The sequence below is a fragment of the Narcine bancroftii genome, chromosome 7 (genome assembly GCF_036971445.1).
Source record: "Narcine bancroftii isolate sNarBan1 chromosome 7, sNarBan1.hap1, whole genome shotgun sequence".
Taxonomy (NCBI): Eukaryota; Metazoa; Chordata; class Chondrichthyes; order Torpediniformes; family Narcinidae; genus Narcine; species Narcine bancroftii.
Genome location: NC_091475.1, coordinates 13,469,992 through 13,487,993, shown reverse-complemented (window position 1 = coordinate 13,487,993; position 18,002 = coordinate 13,469,992). Strand labels below are relative to the sequence as shown.

The 18,002-nt window shown below is 41.5% G+C and overlaps 1 protein-coding gene across 3 annotated transcripts in view; it reads left to right on the top strand.

The window, feature by feature from the left end:
* vps26c (VPS26 endosomal protein sorting factor C) overlaps positions 1-18,002 on the top strand; it is a 70,004-nt gene that overhangs the window by 568 nt on the left and 51,434 nt on the right. For 2 of the 3 annotated variants that reach the window (XM_069888890.1, XM_069888889.1), the window contains exon 2: positions 150-696. In XM_069888890.1, the coding sequence (XP_069744991.1) occupies positions 490-696 (207 nt within the window). In that variant the 5' untranslated portion in view covers positions 150-489. Of the gene's footprint in view, positions 1-149; positions 697-5,723; positions 5,745-18,002 lie in introns of those variants that run through there. The other variant, XM_069888891.1, reaches the window with a different exon arrangement.

Sequence of the window (18,002 nt, the reverse complement as noted above, 5' to 3'; positions counted from 1 at the left end):
TGAACACCCTCTATTGCGGGGACCTTTATCGTTAACCCAACGTCTCCTTCCACCTCTCTGCGCATTTGATTTTAAGAGGGCCTCGAGACCATTCCTGAACAATATTTTGTTGGTCACGAATGATGGATTTTTCTCTCCATTCCCACCAGCGGCCGTTCAACTTTATGCTGCCTGGCGGATGGACTCGAGTCGCAGGTAAAGCGTGTGAAGCTTCCAAAAGGGCAGCCTATGTGCATTTTAAACTAAACTCTCCCCGTGTCAAGACTTCATGGCTCGTCCTCGCATTCTGATCTCACGTTGCAACCCCTATATTTAGTTGTGTCCAATAAAAGGATCAATAAAATCGAATCGCCACAGCGTGGTGCTGAATGACGCATACCTGTTGGATTCCCTCGCTCCTCGTTGTTAACCTTTCTCAATCAAGAATGATATGTATTTTCAATATTGCACTACAAAGGTCTTGCCCGACCACTCTTTTTCAAGAGATTGATGTGTCTGCTGAGACATGACACGGCAGTCGAACGGAATCGAAGACGAATACCCTGTTGCAAACGCTCAACTAGAGGAACTTGGTGGGGGAAATCAAGGGTTTCAACCATTCTTTTTCTCCCACTGGTGCTGCCTGACTCGCGAGTTCCTCCAGCAGGTCTCCTGCGTGTGGTTGCACTTCGCAGAACCTCGTCACGTTGTAAACAGGTATTGCTAGATCTTTAGTTGTAAAGTCGTCCCAATATGGACTATCCCCAAGAGAGAGATTTCTCCCTCTATCACCGACAATGTATCACACCAAGTGTCCTTTGACTTTGGGAAAGGGGGGATTTTCAGGGACACACACCTGTGAATTAGATCCACGCCGGGTAGGGAAATGCGGAGGCTTGTTGGTCGGTGCTGACCTTGCAATGTCCCGTGCCTGCAGCACTGCGCTCACAGCAGCGCGGCCGCGTTTCGTCCCGGGTTGAATTGAAATAAGCCACTGGGTTGTGCCCTGAATATATCGTGACCTGCAACAGGCCAGATATACTGCATTAACCAGTATATTATTTTCAATCGGAAGGGAGCATCTAACAACTTGGATTTTTTAAAAAAAACCCTTGATACGTTGATTATCAAGCCCGAAACATTGATTATGGATCTTTGCAACATAAACGACACTGACCAACTGAGTTTCTCCAGCATTGTGTTTTACTTTTTAAAAAGTGCCATCTACCTTGAATTGAACTCAACGCTGTATTTAATATGGAGTCAAACACGAAAATCTGCAGACGCTGAGATTGTAGTAAAAACACACACAGCCCGTGTCGCGGTTCCTCCAACATTTCTGTGTTGGTTTTCCCACCCCCCGTATTTAATATGCTGTCAGGCATATGTACGTGTGGACTGCAAACTCACAGCCGCAGAATGTGTTGAGGGCTGCGCAAAGCGTCCGTTTTCAAGCTGCCGGCACGGAGTTGCTGTCCAACCGACGTGGTCCCCAAGCATTCTTCGGAATACCGCTGCGTTTCTCCGGAAACTCCCGGAAAATACTCCGTTCTCCGAAAGGTTGGGGCATTCAGGTCGTAGACGGCGCCGAGAAAGGGCGCGTGTTTTATTCCTGTTCATTCCTTCAGTCAACCAGGTGGGTTGTAGTCTTGAGGAATGTTGGGCTGATCGGTGTCCCAGTTAGTGTTGGACCCACAGCTAACACCTTCAAAACCAATGATCCGTCCCTCCCCACCCCCCCGTGCGATCTGGATATGTGCGCAGCAGGAGAAGGGCTGCAAAAATGCTTTGAGGAATAAAACACTAAAATCTGTAGACAGACACTGTGGTTAAACTAAAAACACAACGCTGGAGAAATTCAGCAGGTCAAACAGCGTTCTTTATATAGCAAAGGTCAAAATACATAACTAACATTTTGCTTCAGCCCTAAAATGTCTGTAGGTGCCCGAACAAAAGAGTAGGGGTGGGGTATTGGCATTGTTAAAGACACTATATAAATGCAAATGTTTTCTTTTTCAACGTGTAAATGACACATGGCATCCACAGCACCAGCCTTGTCCTCCAACCTTTTCCTGCCTTTACATCAAGTTCTGCCCTGTCAGTCCAATATAACTTGTTGATTGTCAAAGCCAATGAAACACCAGCAATATTTTCCTGGCCCTGCTTGCATCTGGATGGAATCTCCCTGTTGGCCATGTGTCGCAAACTTTCACCATTCCAGGGAACATGACCACAAACTTAAATGTTGTGATCTTGCTCAAAGGACACACCGGCTTCCTTATTGAGGAACAAATACCTGTAACACTTGGTCAGGTGGTTTACATTCCGTCGGTTGGTAAAGATGCCCAGAATGAAGTAACTCAAATAATTACTTGCATTGGTTCGCAATGACGTGGAGCCAGGAGCAATGCCAAAAGTCAACAAAGCCCTGAACTCTTAATCTATTCCCACAGGCTGCATAAGACTAATGTTCATGTTTCCATTCTGATAGCTCCCCTTGTTAGGATAGGCTGAGAAGGTAAAAGGTAGGACATCACAGGCAAAACCCTCCTCACCATGGAGAACATCCACAATGAACACTGCCTTGGAGAGCAACAAAAATCATCAAGGATCCACACCACCCAGCATACACTCTGTTCTTGCCACTACTATCAGGAAGAAGGTATAGGTTCAGGAACAGCTGTAACCTCTCCACCATCAGACTCTTAAACGGCAAACTCAATCAGGGACTCATTTAGGACTCTTACTTTTGTACTTTATTTGAGTTTTTTCCTCTCTGCATTGCAGTCAGTTTGCTTTTATTTCTTTATTTGTTTTGTTACGAGCCCAGAGGACCCCAAAACCCAGCAGCAATAGAACTTCACCAAGACAAATGGTTACTTAAACAAAAGTAGCTTTTAATTATCTTTCAACATGAAAACAGGATCAAACTTTAACTTATTAATATTTTAATCCCCTTCTAATTCTAAGTGCACATGTATGTAATGTGTGTGCAAGTTCAGAAAAGTTATTTAATTCACAGTCCAATCTCACTTCTCACTCCTCCAAGTTCACTGGATGCAGGCAGTTCTTATACTGTGCACAGAATTTAACATTTATGAATTTCACCAGGCTTTGGTGCTTGAAAGGTAAATGGTTACTGCTCAGGAAGGTTCTTGTTGGTTTTCAGAGAAGGATCTGTTGTATGCTGGACACCCAGCCACTTTGGTGTCTTGCCAAAGAAACACGCCCCCTCAGGGTTTTCCAGATGATAACTTCTTTCTTTCAGGTCACCTGAGAGTTCCTTTTTGTTTCCCTTATTTCAAGTGAAACATTAGGCAGCCAGTTCTCTCCTCTTGTATGAACCACAAGAGCTTTGACCAGGCTGTCTTACAAATGGGCTTTCCATAAGCTATCTACTCCAGTACAATTCTCCTGACTGTGGATTTTCTACACTACATTTCTATGACCATTCTCAGAGGAACTTGGAGGTATATTATTGGAACACATGCAGGTCCAAATAAGGGTAATTCATTACTCAAAACAAAGCTTGCCTCTGTAGACATGAGGCCATTGAATACTAGCACCTGTATTTGAATCTACAACATTTTTTGTTTAGTTTGCTGACACATTCGATGCTTTTTTTGAGTTAAAGATGCAAAACAGATTAAAGTTTTTGTTGTTAAAAGATGGATTATATTTATTCTTTATGATACCCATAAGTGATTGGAAATCCAGAATATCTACCTTTACCTTTGAATCTTACTAAAGACTGCGACTGGACCATGTATTGCAACTGCACCTCAATCAAGCATGTATCTGAGATAATCGTTTCCATTGCTTTTTTACTCCATACATTGATTTTAAAACCTAGAATATCTCATAATAGTTTATCAGCTTGACCCCATGGCCTTTCTGATGTTCATCATTGGTCCACTTTTTTTCAATAAATGCATCACCTATTTCTCCAACATTTTTCTAGGTAAAGACTTGAACATCTCATATGAGATGGTGACAGGTAAAATAGATGGGGAGAGCCAGTGGATGTGGTGTATCTGGACTTCCAAAAGGCCTTCGTTAAGGTCCCGCATAAATGACTGGCTTCCAAAATCAAGGCTCATGGGATTGGGGCCAAAGTATTGATGTGGATTGAGAACTGGCAGGTAGAAGGCAGAGAGTTGGGATAAATGGCTCGTTTTCTGAGTGGCAGGCGGTGACCAGTGGGGTGCCACAGGGATCTGTACTGGGACCCCAGCTGTTCACAATTTACATTAATGATCTGGATGAGGGGATTGGATGGAATAGCTCCAAATTTACAGATGACACTAAGCTAGGAGGGGTTGTGTGCACGGAAGAGGGGGTCAGGAAGCTCCAATGTGATTTGGATAAATTGAGGGACTGGGCAGATACATGGCAAATGCACTACAATGTGGATCAATGTGAGGTTATCCACTTTGGTAATACAAACCGGAGGGCAGATTACTATTTGAATGGCAATAGATTAAGAGATGGGGAAGTGCAGAGAGACCTAGGGGTACTTGTACATCAATCTCTGAAGGTGAGCATGCAGGTACAGCAGGCGGTTAAAAAGGCAAATGGTATGTTGGCCTTCATATCAAGAGGGTTTGAGTCTAGGAACAAGGATACCTTACTACAGCTGTACAGGGCCTTGGTGAGACCACACCTGGAGTATTGTGTGCAGTTTTGGTCACCTCATCTAAGGAAGGATGTTCTTGCAATGGAGGGAGTGCAGAGGCGATTCACCAGGCTGATACCTGGAATGGCAGGAATGACTTATGAGGAAAGATTGCGCAAATTGGGATTGTACTCGCTGGAGTTTAGAAGATTGAGAGGGGATCTCATAGAGACCTATAAAACTCTGGCAGGACTGGACAGAATGGATGCAGATGGGATGTTTCCAATGGTGGGAAAATCCAGAACCCGGGGCCATGGTTTGAGGATAATAGGCAAACCATTTAGAACCAAGATGAGGAGGAATTTCTTTACCCAGGGGGTGGTGAATCTGTGGAATTCATTGCCACAGAGGGCAGTAGAGGCAGGTTCATTAAATATATTTAAGAGTGAATTAGACATATTTCTTCAGTATAAGGGTATTAAAGATTACGGAGAGAAGGTGGGGACGGGGTACTGAACTTTAAGATCAGCCATGATCTCGTTGAATGGCGGAGCAGGCTCGAAGGGTCGAATGACCTACTCCTGCTGCTATCTTCTATGTTTCTATACATTTGCTTGCATAATCTAATACAAATTCCCTTTCATAAAATAGTGAAATTGTTCAGCTAATCTCACCGTATCTGTTTTTATTAAAACTGAGAAAAAAACCCATCTCATATAAGAAATCTTTTGTATTAGAGGCAGGGAAAGAAAAAAAAAGTGTCCGAAGGCAAAGAATGCAAGATAGAATAGATAACACATAATAAATAGAATGGCATTGAAAGTCAGAAAGAGGCTGAATTCTATTGTGAGTAAAACACAAAAGTCTGTAGACACCACGATTGAAGTAAAAGCCCAATGCTGGAGAACGTTAGCAGGTCGCGCAGAGTACTTTCTATAGCAAAGATAATGAAACATAACCAACGTTTCGGGGTTGATCCCCTCATTTTTGTCATACCTTGATGAAAGGCTCAATTCCGAAATGCTGCTAATGTAGAATTCTATTTTTGCAGTTCTGGTCACCCAGCAATAGGAAAGATATCATAAAACTGGAAAGAGTGAAGAAAAGATTAATGAGAATGATATTAGGGACATGACTAAGTTGAATGCAAGTAAGTTCCAACCTCCTCACCACACCTAAAACATTGATCTGATAGATCTGATTTCATTCTATTCAATTTTTGTGGTTAAGGTATAACTGATGTAAAATATTACATTGAACTAGTCTAACTCTTATATTAATAGTATTGGTCATGCAATCTTGATAGAGATCTGACCATCTTTATTGTAATATTCAAATCTGACTCCTGTGTGTTGGATGACTATTCTCTGAGCAATCTTTTTACTTCTTTTTCTTTATATTTTAACTTTATTTTTCTTATATATTAATTTCTTTGGGGGTGGGGGAGGAATTATAACTATAATATGAATGTTTGCTCTCTGATGCTGCTGGAAAACACAGTTTCATGACTTGTTCGTGATGATAAATTCTGATTCTGATGCCAAAAAAAGTGAATGTTATTACGGATGGTGTGCCCACCTCACTGACAAAAGACAAAGGAGGAAAAACCCAACACCCAACCCCAACCAACAAATTTTCCCCTGCAACCGCTGCAACCGTGTCTGCCTGTCCCGCATCAGACTTGTCAGCCACAAACGAGCCTGCAGCTGACGTGGACATTTACCCCTCCATAAATCTTCGTCCGCGAAGCCAAGCCAAAGAAGAAAGAAGATTTGATGTATAAGAAGAGGCTGGGTAAGCTGGGATTTCCCTGGAGCAAAGGATACTGATGCATGACTTTATAGAGGTTTATAAAATCATGAGGGGCTAGATGTTAAGACGTCGCAGTCATTTTCTCTGGCCATAGAAGTCTAAAAGTAAAAGATATGGATTAATGTTGAGAGAGGAAAGAATGAAAAGGGTGGGTGGAAGCATGTGGAAAGTATGCGTAACAAACTGCCAGTGGAGATAGAATATTTAAAAGACATTTATATAGGTATCCGAAGGGGAATTTTTGGAGGGATATAAGGCAAATTCAGACAAATAGGATGTTTTGATAGGCAAGTTGGATGGCATGGACAAGTTGGGCTGAATGGACAGGTTTTGAGCTGTGAAGTTTTACGTCTCTTAATAAAGAAACAAAAATTTGAACCAGTGGAAGTGGAGTTTTGCAGAGCAGAATTTTTGATTGATTTTGTGTAACTTTAGTTTTGATTCCAGAAGGCAGTTTAATCATTAAATAAAAGATGAGGTGTTGTATTAAACTTCAAAGGAAGACACTTGGTCACAATGAAACTGAAGGGGAATTCCCTGGAGAATTAAAATGACAGATAACCGAAGTTTGCCCTCATGCTTGAAGAAATGTTCTTAAAATAGTCACCCAATCTATGTTTGGTCTCTCTTAATGTAAGGCCAAATAATGCAAGCCACTGAATTGAAAGAACTGCATAAATTGCTGCTTCACCTGGAAGGAGTTCCAGGACCCTGGATGGTGTAATGTTTGAAGTTAGAAGAGGGATTAAAATAGGGTCAATCTTTCAGGTCACGTTTATTGTCATCTGATTGGACAAGTACAACCCGATGAAATAGCGTTCTCCGGTCCTCGGCGCAAAACACGCAGACATTCAACCAGCCATAACACACATATGGACAAACAATACATATGTAGGACAACTATTTATATATGCGAATAAAATAAATATTCTTTCAAAAATATAAGAGTTTCAGATGGTTAGTGTGAGCGGTTTCTTTGGTCATTCTCACTGCCTGTGGGAAGAAGCTGTTCCTCAGCTTGGTGGTGCTGGCTCTGATACTCCTGTATCTCTTTCCTGATTGGAGCAGCTGAAAGATGCGGAGTACGGGGTGGAAGGGGTCCTCAATGATTCAGTGTGTCCTCTTCAGACAACGATTCCGGTAGTTCACATCAATGTGGGGTGGGGGGGGGGTGGGGGGGAAGGGAGACTCCGTTGATCCTCTCTGCCACTCTTATGGTCCTGTGGATTGACCTCTGAATCATTTCTCTGCAGCAACTGTACAACACTGTGATGCAGCCGGCCAGGACACTTTCGATAGAGCTTCTGTAGAAGGTTGACATTTTGGTGGCCAGTAGCCTTGCCCTCTTCAGTCTTCTCAGGAAGTGCAGTGGCTGTGACAAGAGAGCAGATCACACAGTGACCCTTCATCAGTGACCCTTCTAGTTATTTTCAGGATTTCCAGCATCTTGAAGTTTTTGTTGACTTTGTTATGCTGCATTTAAACTATTATGTCCAATTCTGTTTACCTCAGCTGAGCTAGATCCAAGGCACAGAAGTGATTTCTTACCGTGGTTGCAGGACCTGAGGGATTTCAACAATGCGGTCAGATGCTGGGCTTGATCCCTTGGAGCAAAAAGAATGAGTAGAAATTTGGTAGAAATGTTTAATGAATTGAATGTACATAGATGGCATCATGAATTGGGATCCTGTATTTATTTAGAGAAGATAACATACAATTTATGGAAGAATTATTCCTTTTTTGTTAAAATGTGGACTCCATATCTGAAATGTATGGGTTTGGATATATCTTAATTGTCTTTTTTCTCAAGATGTTAAGGGTTGGCACACTCCACAGCAACGATAATTAACCGTTATATGTTTTTTGGCTCTTTTTATAGGGGTAGTTTGGGGTGGGATGTAGGGGGAAGGGGGGGAGGGGTGATTAGTAGGGGTATTAGAATTAGTATTTAGTAAGATGTTAGTTTTATTTTCTGTATGCATTTTAAATCCTATAAATAATTAAAAAAAAAAAAATGTTTAAGGATTATGACCTGCTTACATTGGAAAGAAAAATGAAACACTGCTCCCACTAGTGAAGATTTACAGGTCAGGGAACATAATTTCAAAGTTATCAGGATAAAGGTATCGGGAATATGTGAAAAAATCTACGAACACAGAGAGTATATAAATTTTGGGTCAGCTTTGATCAATGATCAGCTTGGCCTACTCCTGCTCGTATGATCTATCGCACAGAGAGTTTGCAAGGAAATCTTATGGAGAGTATCCTACTTATGCTTTTATGGGTTATCTTGTCTTCTATCTTCATGCTGGATATCAAACTGTTTCCTCTGCCTTCAAACCAGGTGGAAGTCATGGTGAGTTAAACGCAAGAAAGTGGAAATCATCATGTTTATGCATCACAGGGCACCTGCAGACTTTCTTGTTTCACCCCCCTGTTTATGCATCTTCTCATCTTTAGGTGGATTGATCAAGAAATAGGGGTTGTTCACACCACTTCGGAAAAGAATAGGTGTTGTCATACCACAATGAAGAACTTACTTCGATTATTTAACACAAAGATGTCATTCAGAAATATTACCTTCTGGAAAGACAACATGAAAAGGAGTTTAAGCATTTTGAACAACTTTGCTGATCAATGCTTTGAATTGGATTTACACACATTACTAAATCTGCCTCTATCCATTCAAAATGTCAGCAATAACAAATTTGTCGCAGAGGAAGACAATGCTAGAAATCTGAAATCAGATTCAGATTTATTGTTAGAGTACATGCATAACATCATATACAATCCTGATATTCTTTTTCCTGTGGGCCAGGCAGAATTTCTACTTTTCAGTAATTGAAAACTGTGCAATATTAAGAGTCCTTAAATGAGTCTCTGGTTTAGTCTGTTATTTAGCAGTCTGATGGTGGAAGGGTAACAGCTGTTCTTGAACCTGGTGGTAGAATTTTTGTGGCACCTCTACCACTTTCCTGATGTCAACAGAGAGAATGGAGCGTGTTCTGGGTGACGTGGATGATAGATGCTGTTCTCCAACCAAAACTGCACAATATATACACAATATGGATCTTCATCAAATTATAAATGGGATTGTTGTCATAAAGGGTTGTAAATTCATAGGTATAAGGGGAGTAGAGTAGAAGGCTAAGTTCAGAACCCTGCGGTGTTCCTGTACTGATGGTGATTGTGGAGGAGATGTTCTTGGCAATCCGCACTGATTGGGGACTAGAGGTGAGGAAATCCAGGATCTATTTATATAGTAAGATATTGAGGCTCAGGTCTTGGAGTTTGCTGATCAGTTTTGAGTGAACGATGGTATTGAATGCTGAACTGCAGGTGATAAAGAGACTCCTGTTGTATGAGTCTTTGTTGTCCAGATGTTCCATTGTTTTGTGTGGAGCCAGTGAGATGGCACCTGCCATAGAGCTGTCGCTACAGAAGGAAAATTGAATGGATCCACGTTGCCCTGCTGCCCAATTACACCCATCTGACCAATTAACCCACTAACCCGTACATCTTTGGAATGTGGGAGGAAGCTGGAGCACCCGGAGGAAACCCACACAGTCATGGGGAGAATGTACAAACTCCTTCCAGACAGTGGCAGATTTGAACCCTGGTCACTGGCACTTTAAAAGTGTTGTGCTAACCGGGCCACCCTTTTAAATGTAAATATTCAGCTTATTTTATGAACATTTGTTGCAATGTAATACCTAACCCAAATGCAGACATACAGAAGGTGGCAGGGAGCTCTTTCTCACATGACCACCATCAACAATAAGGGTCGCTTAAGGATTGACACATGACAAATTCCAAAAGGTACAGATGGCACGGTCAGCGTAGCGGTTAGTGCAACGCTGTTACAGCGCCAGCAACCAGGATTAGGGTTTGAATCCTGGGCTGTCTGTAAGGAGTTTGTATGTTCTCCCCATGTCAGTGTGGGTTTCCTCTGGGTGCTCCAGTTTCCTCCCACCCTTCAAAACGTACCAAGGTTCCAGGTCAATTGGGTGTAATTGGGCGGCACGGGATCATGGGCCAAAAGGGCTGTATGTCTATGTATGTATGTAAACGTCTTATAATAACTACTGCAAGATTACTGGAACCTTCTTCATAAATGCTTATAACATAAATAGATAGTTCCATGCCTTTTCTCTTATCTCGCTTGATGTGGCTGATCAGTAAATATAATGGAAACCTCCCAAAACTAAGTATTAATTCTTCATATCAGCTGGTACACAATGTGCTGGCAGGCTATTCATCTTGGCAGCTATTCATCCCTTTTGGCAGTTTTGTCTTTACACAATATTCATTTCAGTAGGAATTGCGGAATTAAAATTAGTTTGAAATGCATTTGTTTTCTTTTTTTTCCCCTCCACACCTTCTCAGCTCTGAGACCAATTATTATCCAGTCAACTTAAACGAATGACCCCAATATTAGTACTTGCAGCATAATTCCCCTTTAAAGGCTGAATGGTCATCGCATGTATAAATCAACAAGGGGCAGGTCATCAATTGAATATGCAAGATGGAAAGCGTGGAGTTGGGATATTAGCTATTAAAAGTGACTGGAGATGGGAAGGATCAGTATGGAGATTTGGAATTAGAATCAAACATACCCTTAATAAATTATTACTGAGGGAGTCTGCAACAACTTGCATGGAAACTTTAATAATTGTTCCAAACGAATTACAAACCTGGATAGTGAAGAAATGTTGAAATGGATCAGAGGTCAATCTACAGGTCCATAAGAGTGGCAGAGAGGATCACTGGAGTCTCCCCCACCATCTCCCCCACCCAGCAACCCCCCCCCCCCCCCCAATTGACATTATCTACTGGAATCATTGTCTAAAGAGGACGTGCAAAATCATTGAGGACATTTTCCACCCCGCTCACAGCACCTTTCAGCTGCTCCCGTCAGGAAAGAGATACAGGAGGATCAGAGCCAGCGCCACCAGGCTAGAAACAACTTCTTGCCACGGACAGTGAGAATGCTGAATGACCAAAGGAACTGTTCACACTAACCATCCAAGACTCTCGTATTTACAAAACAATGGCGGCATGGTTGGCATAGCGGTTAGAGCATCACCTTTACAGCACCAGCGATCGAGTCTGGACTGGGTTTTGAATCCCGCGCTGTCTCTAAGGAGTTTGCACGTTCTCCCCCATGTCTGTGTGGGTTTTCTCCAGAGGCTCCAGTTTCCTCCCACCATTCAAAATGTACTGGGGGTGTAGGTTATTGGGTTGTAAATTGGGCAGCATGGACTCGTGGGTTGAAATGGCCTGTTACCGTGCTGTATGTCTAAATTAATTTTTTTTAAAGTTATTTATTTGTATATATGAATACTTGTCCTGCATATGTATTGTTTGTCTGTATGTGTGTTATGTTAGCTATGTGTCTGCTTGTTTTGCACTGAGGACCAGTGAATGCTGTTTCATCAGGTTGTACTTGTGCAATCAGATGACAATAAACTTGACTTGAACCTAACTTGAAAAATAAGACTAAAAATGGGACAGAAGACAAAATGTGTCCTAGAGTACAAATACACAAACCATGAAAACTTGGGACAAGACATCAAACTGAAGGAAAAGTAATCACAGAAATTTATTTTGAGTGATCACACTGAAAAGATATGTTTAATGATTCGGACCTTGATAAGATCTGTTCATTTTACTGGCTGCCATTTTACAAAATAAAATGTCGTTAAATGAAGAACATATTCATAATGATCGTTATATTGCATCAGCAAAGAAAAGGTGGAAGAACAACTTTTAAGTCTTAAAAATAATGCAGCGTACGTTGTATTCCTTTTGAAGTAAAGAGCAAGTATTAAGTCTACTAATACAAGAAGAGTCACCGTAAAATCATAGAGAGAACATAGATGACCCTCTATGTTAAGAATGGAGATAATGCAACCTTCTACAACAGTGAATTATTGTGGGAGAACATACAGCAAGTCAGGAGGGAGAATGGTTATACTGATGCCATGAAAAGGATGGGAGAAATCCAAGAGTGGCATAAACACCAGAAATTGCTTTTCCCACGACTGCAAGGAACCTAAACGAGTTGTAAATGCAGCTCAGGCCAACTACCCCTCCATCAACCTCCCGCTCTATCAGGAAAGCTGCCAACGTATTAAAGGGGCTGGTCCTACTCAGTCTATACTCTTCTCCTTTCATTGGACAGAAGATGTGTGAGCTTGCAAACATAAACCTCCAGATTCAAGGGCAGTTTATTTCCTGCTGCTATCAGACACCTCAATGAAGCTCTCACTTGCAAAAGATGATGGCCTTGCCCTGCTTTTAACCTAATTTTCTCTATACCCTGCACTATTCAATTCAATCCAACACTACCCCCTACACTCTTCTTTATTTTTTTGGTAGTACACTACCTGCTGCATGAGTTGACTTGCCAAGATAACATACACAACAAAGATTCTTATTTTGTCTTAGTTAACAGGACAATTAACAATTCAATATTCTGCTCAAAACAATTTGTTGAAAATAATTTTAAAAACTTAAACCTGCATATTAACCAATTACCCCAAACAGGAAATGAAAGTAGCAAGTTCAAGTAATATGGATTATGTCATTCAAAGCTGCATTCTTCTCCTAAAGGGATTGAAGCAAGGTCCCCTTATATTCTTTTTCAATTAGTTATCACGGGAAGATAAGCTTCAGACTTCTACAGTCGTAGTAAATAGTGGCTCAAGTGAAATCTTGATTAAGAAATCAATGTTGAAAGAGGGAGATGTAACAATGTTGTATGAAAATAAATATTAGTTCACTCGTCAATCTTGCTAGGTCTGCACAAGTTATTGTTGCATGTAAGGCATTGACCAAGTCCACATACTTGTACTGAAATTTCTAGATTTATCGATTTTCTAGTGTTTCAGTAACTGCAAGAATAGACATGCAGCACGGTATCAGGCCCTTTCAGCCCTCAAGCCCGTGCGGTCCAATTACATCCAAATGACCTACAACTCGATACGTTTTGAAGGATGGGAGGCAACTGAACTACCCAGGGAAAATCCACACAGACAAGGTTAAAATGCTTAAACTCCTTATCGACTGATGGATTTGAATCCCAATCACTGGCACTGCAACAGTGTTGTACAAACCGCTGGGCTAACCAGGCCACCCAATGTGTTCAAAGGAGAACAAAAGAAGTAAATTCCCCAGTTCTCATCTGGGGAAAGAGAAATGTTTCAGATTGAAGAAATGTCATCAAACGCTAGCTCTTTCTCCTTCTACTTCTATTGCATGGCCTGCAAAATGCTCATGGAATTTTCTGTTTTTATTTCAGCTTTCCAAGATCTGCAGTTGTTTAGACTTTTTCAACAGCGTGGCCAGTTGTGCCCTACTTTAGTGCAAATTGAGAGAATGCTTTGTTCCAAGCAATGATCATACCTCATCCAGTTCTTGTTCAACATTTTAGGTATCAGGGCAACTTCTATGTGTTGTACGAACTGAGTCTGGATTCCAGGGAATGGGCAGGTTGTCTAATGCTGCATTAAGAATATGTTCTGTTCCAATAATTAAACGTGATTTCCAAAATTATGCATTCCAGTATTGTCATGGTCTGGCTGGCTGAATGCTTCCAAAAAGCTTAATGTTTATGATGCAACCTGCAATGAATGTAGTGGTCGCAATGGTGGAAACATCAATTATGTTCAATACTGTGCTCAGCTTGCAATTGCAGAAAACCAACCTATGAATTTAACCAATTTTGCATAATTTCAGTTTACAAATTGAGCTGGTTATTTAGCTGACAGATTGATGAGAAAAAAAACTAGTATTGTATCTTCAAATTATGTTTCAGAAGTCCCTGAAGTTTTAAGGCGTTTTGGGCCATAAATTTCTCAATGAGCTCCTATTTAGTGTACTAATTGTAGGACTTGGACGGCTAACATTCTGTTCCTATATTCCCCAAGCACACAGGATAAATTAGAGGGAACATTATAAAATGGAGCTAACACCAAGGCCAGTGAAGGTGCCATTAGTGAGAAGTCTGTTTTCCTTAAGAACTTCAAGACTAGCAGTGATATTTTGCTTCTCCATTGTTTTTTTTTCATTGCATGCACTGACTTGGAATGCTCATTTCATCTGATAAGTAAAATCATAACATGAGCTGAATTCTTCCACTCAGCAAACATTTCTCAACGGCATTCCTTTATCCTTGTTAGAGGGGTTTTGATAGTTTTTCAGGATTGACTCCATTTAAACATTGTTCTCTCCAGCAGAAATATAACCGTGTGGAGGACCTGAATAGGATAGTTATAAAAAATAGTATGCTTTGCCAAGGGGGCAAAAAGGGATTTCTTCCACCTAAACCTAAGTTGGGGCTATTCTGTTCAATGGGTAGAGCTGGTTAGTTAACTGCAGCTATCCTCATTTCAATGGGCCATTGTTTTGTGATCAGGAGGATGGCTGAGCTAATAGTAGAAGGATCACACCAGAACATCTTTGAGAAAGAACAGCATGCATCACAAATACCATGCTGTGTAAGATCATATAAAGAATACAATGTGTTCTATATCATGAAAACCTCAATTTGTGCTTCCACAAATTTCCAAGTGGGGGTGGAGAATGTTGGCTGTGAATTAACTTGAGTCATGTCTGAGGTAGAGGATTGTTGTAAGTCGGGGGGGGGGGGGGGGGGGGGGAGAGGCATCAGCGAAGCTGTCAAATGAAAGCATTGCAACTGTGACCTGTAGTTTGAAAAACCACACTTTTCAATTGTTCAGTATTTGTAGAGACCAAATTTAAAGATAGCATGTGCGTATAATTTTCCCTGTAAAGCCTTCTTTTCCAATATGTCTTGAATACTTCAGCCAAGGGCAGTGGTGACACGCAAATATCTTCAATAACTCTTGATTCGGAAGATACCTGATCACGTCTTACTTCCGCGTACAGTAAAAGTAAAGGTTCCATTATTGTCAGGTCTCTTCTCTTTGGCTTGGCTTCGCGGACGAAGATTTATGGAGGGGGTAAAAAGTCCACGTCAGCTGCAGGCTCGTTTGTGGCTGACAAGTCCGATGCGGGACAGGCAGACACGATTGCAGCGGTTGGAAGGGAAAATTGGTTGGTTGGGGTTGGGTGTTGGGTTTTTCCTCCTTTGCCTTTTGTCAGTGAGGTGGGCTCTGCGGTCTTCTTCAAAGGAGGTTGCTGCCCGCCAAACTGAGGCGCCAAGATGCACGGTTTGAGGCGTTATCAGCCCACTGGCGGTGGTCAATGTGGCAGGCACCAAGAGATTTCTTTAGGCAGTCCTTGTACCTTTTCTTTGGTGCACCTCTGTCACGGTGGCCAGTGGAGAGCTCGCCATATAACACGATCTTGGGAAGGCGATGGTCCTCCATTCTGGAGACGTGACCCACCCAGCGCAGCTGGATCTTCAGCAGCGTGGACTCGATGCTGTCGACCTCTGCCATCTCGAGTACTTCGACGTTAGGGATGAAAGCGCTCCAATGGATGTTGAGGATGGAGCGGAGACAACGCTGGTGGAAGCGTTCTAGGAGCCGTAGGTGGTGCCGGTAGAGGACCCATGATTCGGAGCCGAACAGGAGTGTGGGTATGACAACGGCTCTGTATACGCTTATCTTTGTGAGGTTTTTCAGTTGGTTGTTTTTCCAGACTCTTTTGTGTAGTCTTCCAAAAGCGCTATTTGCCTTGGCGAGTCTGTTGTCTATCTCATTGTCGATCCTTGCATCTGATGAAATGGTGCAGCCGAGATAGGTAAACTGGTTGACCGTTTTGAGTTTTGTGTGCCCGATGGAGATGTGGGGGGGCTGGTAGTCATGGTGGGGAGCTGGCTGATGGAGGACCTCAGTTTTCTTCAGGCTGACTTCCAGGCCAAACATTTTGGCAGTTTCCGCAAAGCAGGACGTCAAGCGCTGAAGAGCTGGCTCTGAATGGGCAACTAAAGCGGCATCATCTGCAAAGAGTAGTTCACGGACAAGTTTCTCTTGTGTCTTGGTGTGAGCTTGCAGGCGCCTCAGATTGAAGAGACACATTAAAACTCCCAATTTCTTTCCACTTGCCACAGTAAAAGAAATTTTCCGAATACTCAAGCATTGCACGTAAATAGTGTCTTTAGACAAGGGAGTGGAGAGTGAAGAAAAAAAATATTAAGCATTTCCCTTCAATCCTTTTAGGCAAAAACTAATGAAGAAATAACATAAAAAATAGACCATACCCCAGCTGTAAAGAACAGACTGATAATTCAACAGATAAACAAAAATGTTTTAATAAATGTTTGGGGGGGGGGGGGGCGGAAATTATTTAAAATTAAAAAAATATTAAAATGTGCCTGACCATTAAATGAACATTATGGCTACATTCAAACATCAGAGAACATCTATAGGGATTGCTCCCATCGGAGAGCAGCAGCCATCATCAAGGATCCCACCACCCAGCACAAATTCTGTTCTCGCTGCTACCATCAGGAAAGAGGTCTAGGTAGGTCCTACCAAGAGGCAATGAACATTTTAATGAGAGACTGTATCTCTGGACTGCTTTATATACAAGGTCACCAGGATGACCAGGTGTAATTACATATCACCACATAGGTGACACAAGTCCCGCCACTACCAGGTTCAGTAACAGTTGCTCCCCCTCCACCATCAGACTCCTCAACAACAAACTCAATCAGGGACTCATTTAAGGACTCTGACTTGTGCACTTAATTGATATTTATAATTCTGCATTTCACAGTCAGTTTGTTTAGATTTCTTTATCTGTTTACATTTCTTTGTTTGTTTACAGATGCACAGAGTGTACATTTCTTTTTGCATCACCAATAAGTGGTAATTCTGACTCGCCTGCAGGGAAAAGAATCTCAGGGTTGTATGTGATATCATGTATGTACTCTAACAATAAACCTGAAAATTTGAAATCGAGCTGCAGAAATGTTTTTAACTGATTTGAAACCAAGCATTTCCAAAAGATATCACATTATTTAAAGTGCAGCAAGCACTAAAGACAAAATTCACAGAGCAACAGAAGGGGATTTGTATAGCTGAGGAAGATTTCTGAGTAGACTTCATTGCCCTTTCCTGTTTTCCTTTTCGATTGATGTTATTTGCCTCCGCAGAACTCTCATTGATTTTCTTCTCATTCCACATTAGATGGCTCTTTTCCTGTGCCTCTCATTCCCCTCAGCTTTGCTTCATGTATTTGGCACACTCAGTTTATTGCTAAATCCTATTCTCACTTAAACTGGTTTACATCCCAATTTTGATGTTTTACTAATTAAAAATGAAAACACAATGCTACAAAGAGGCAAATTTGCCTGCAGAACAAAACTCATATCTTGTATAAATCCTAAATATAAAAAAATATTTACAGGAATTAATTCCCATTGTCAGGTAAGAAAACCGAAAATCGAGTTCGGGATTTCCTTTTCCCTTAATCTGAAACAAAATTTCAACAAGATAAGTACTTGTCTGGAAGCCCAATTGATTCTGCCCTTGCACAGAAAAGTTTATTAGGCTGATTAAATTCTAAATTGTGCTCATTTTCATCGTTCCATCATTAAAAGGAGAACAAACAAGTATTCAAGGTCAATTATTTAGTAGTTAACATGAAATCTGTATAGCAG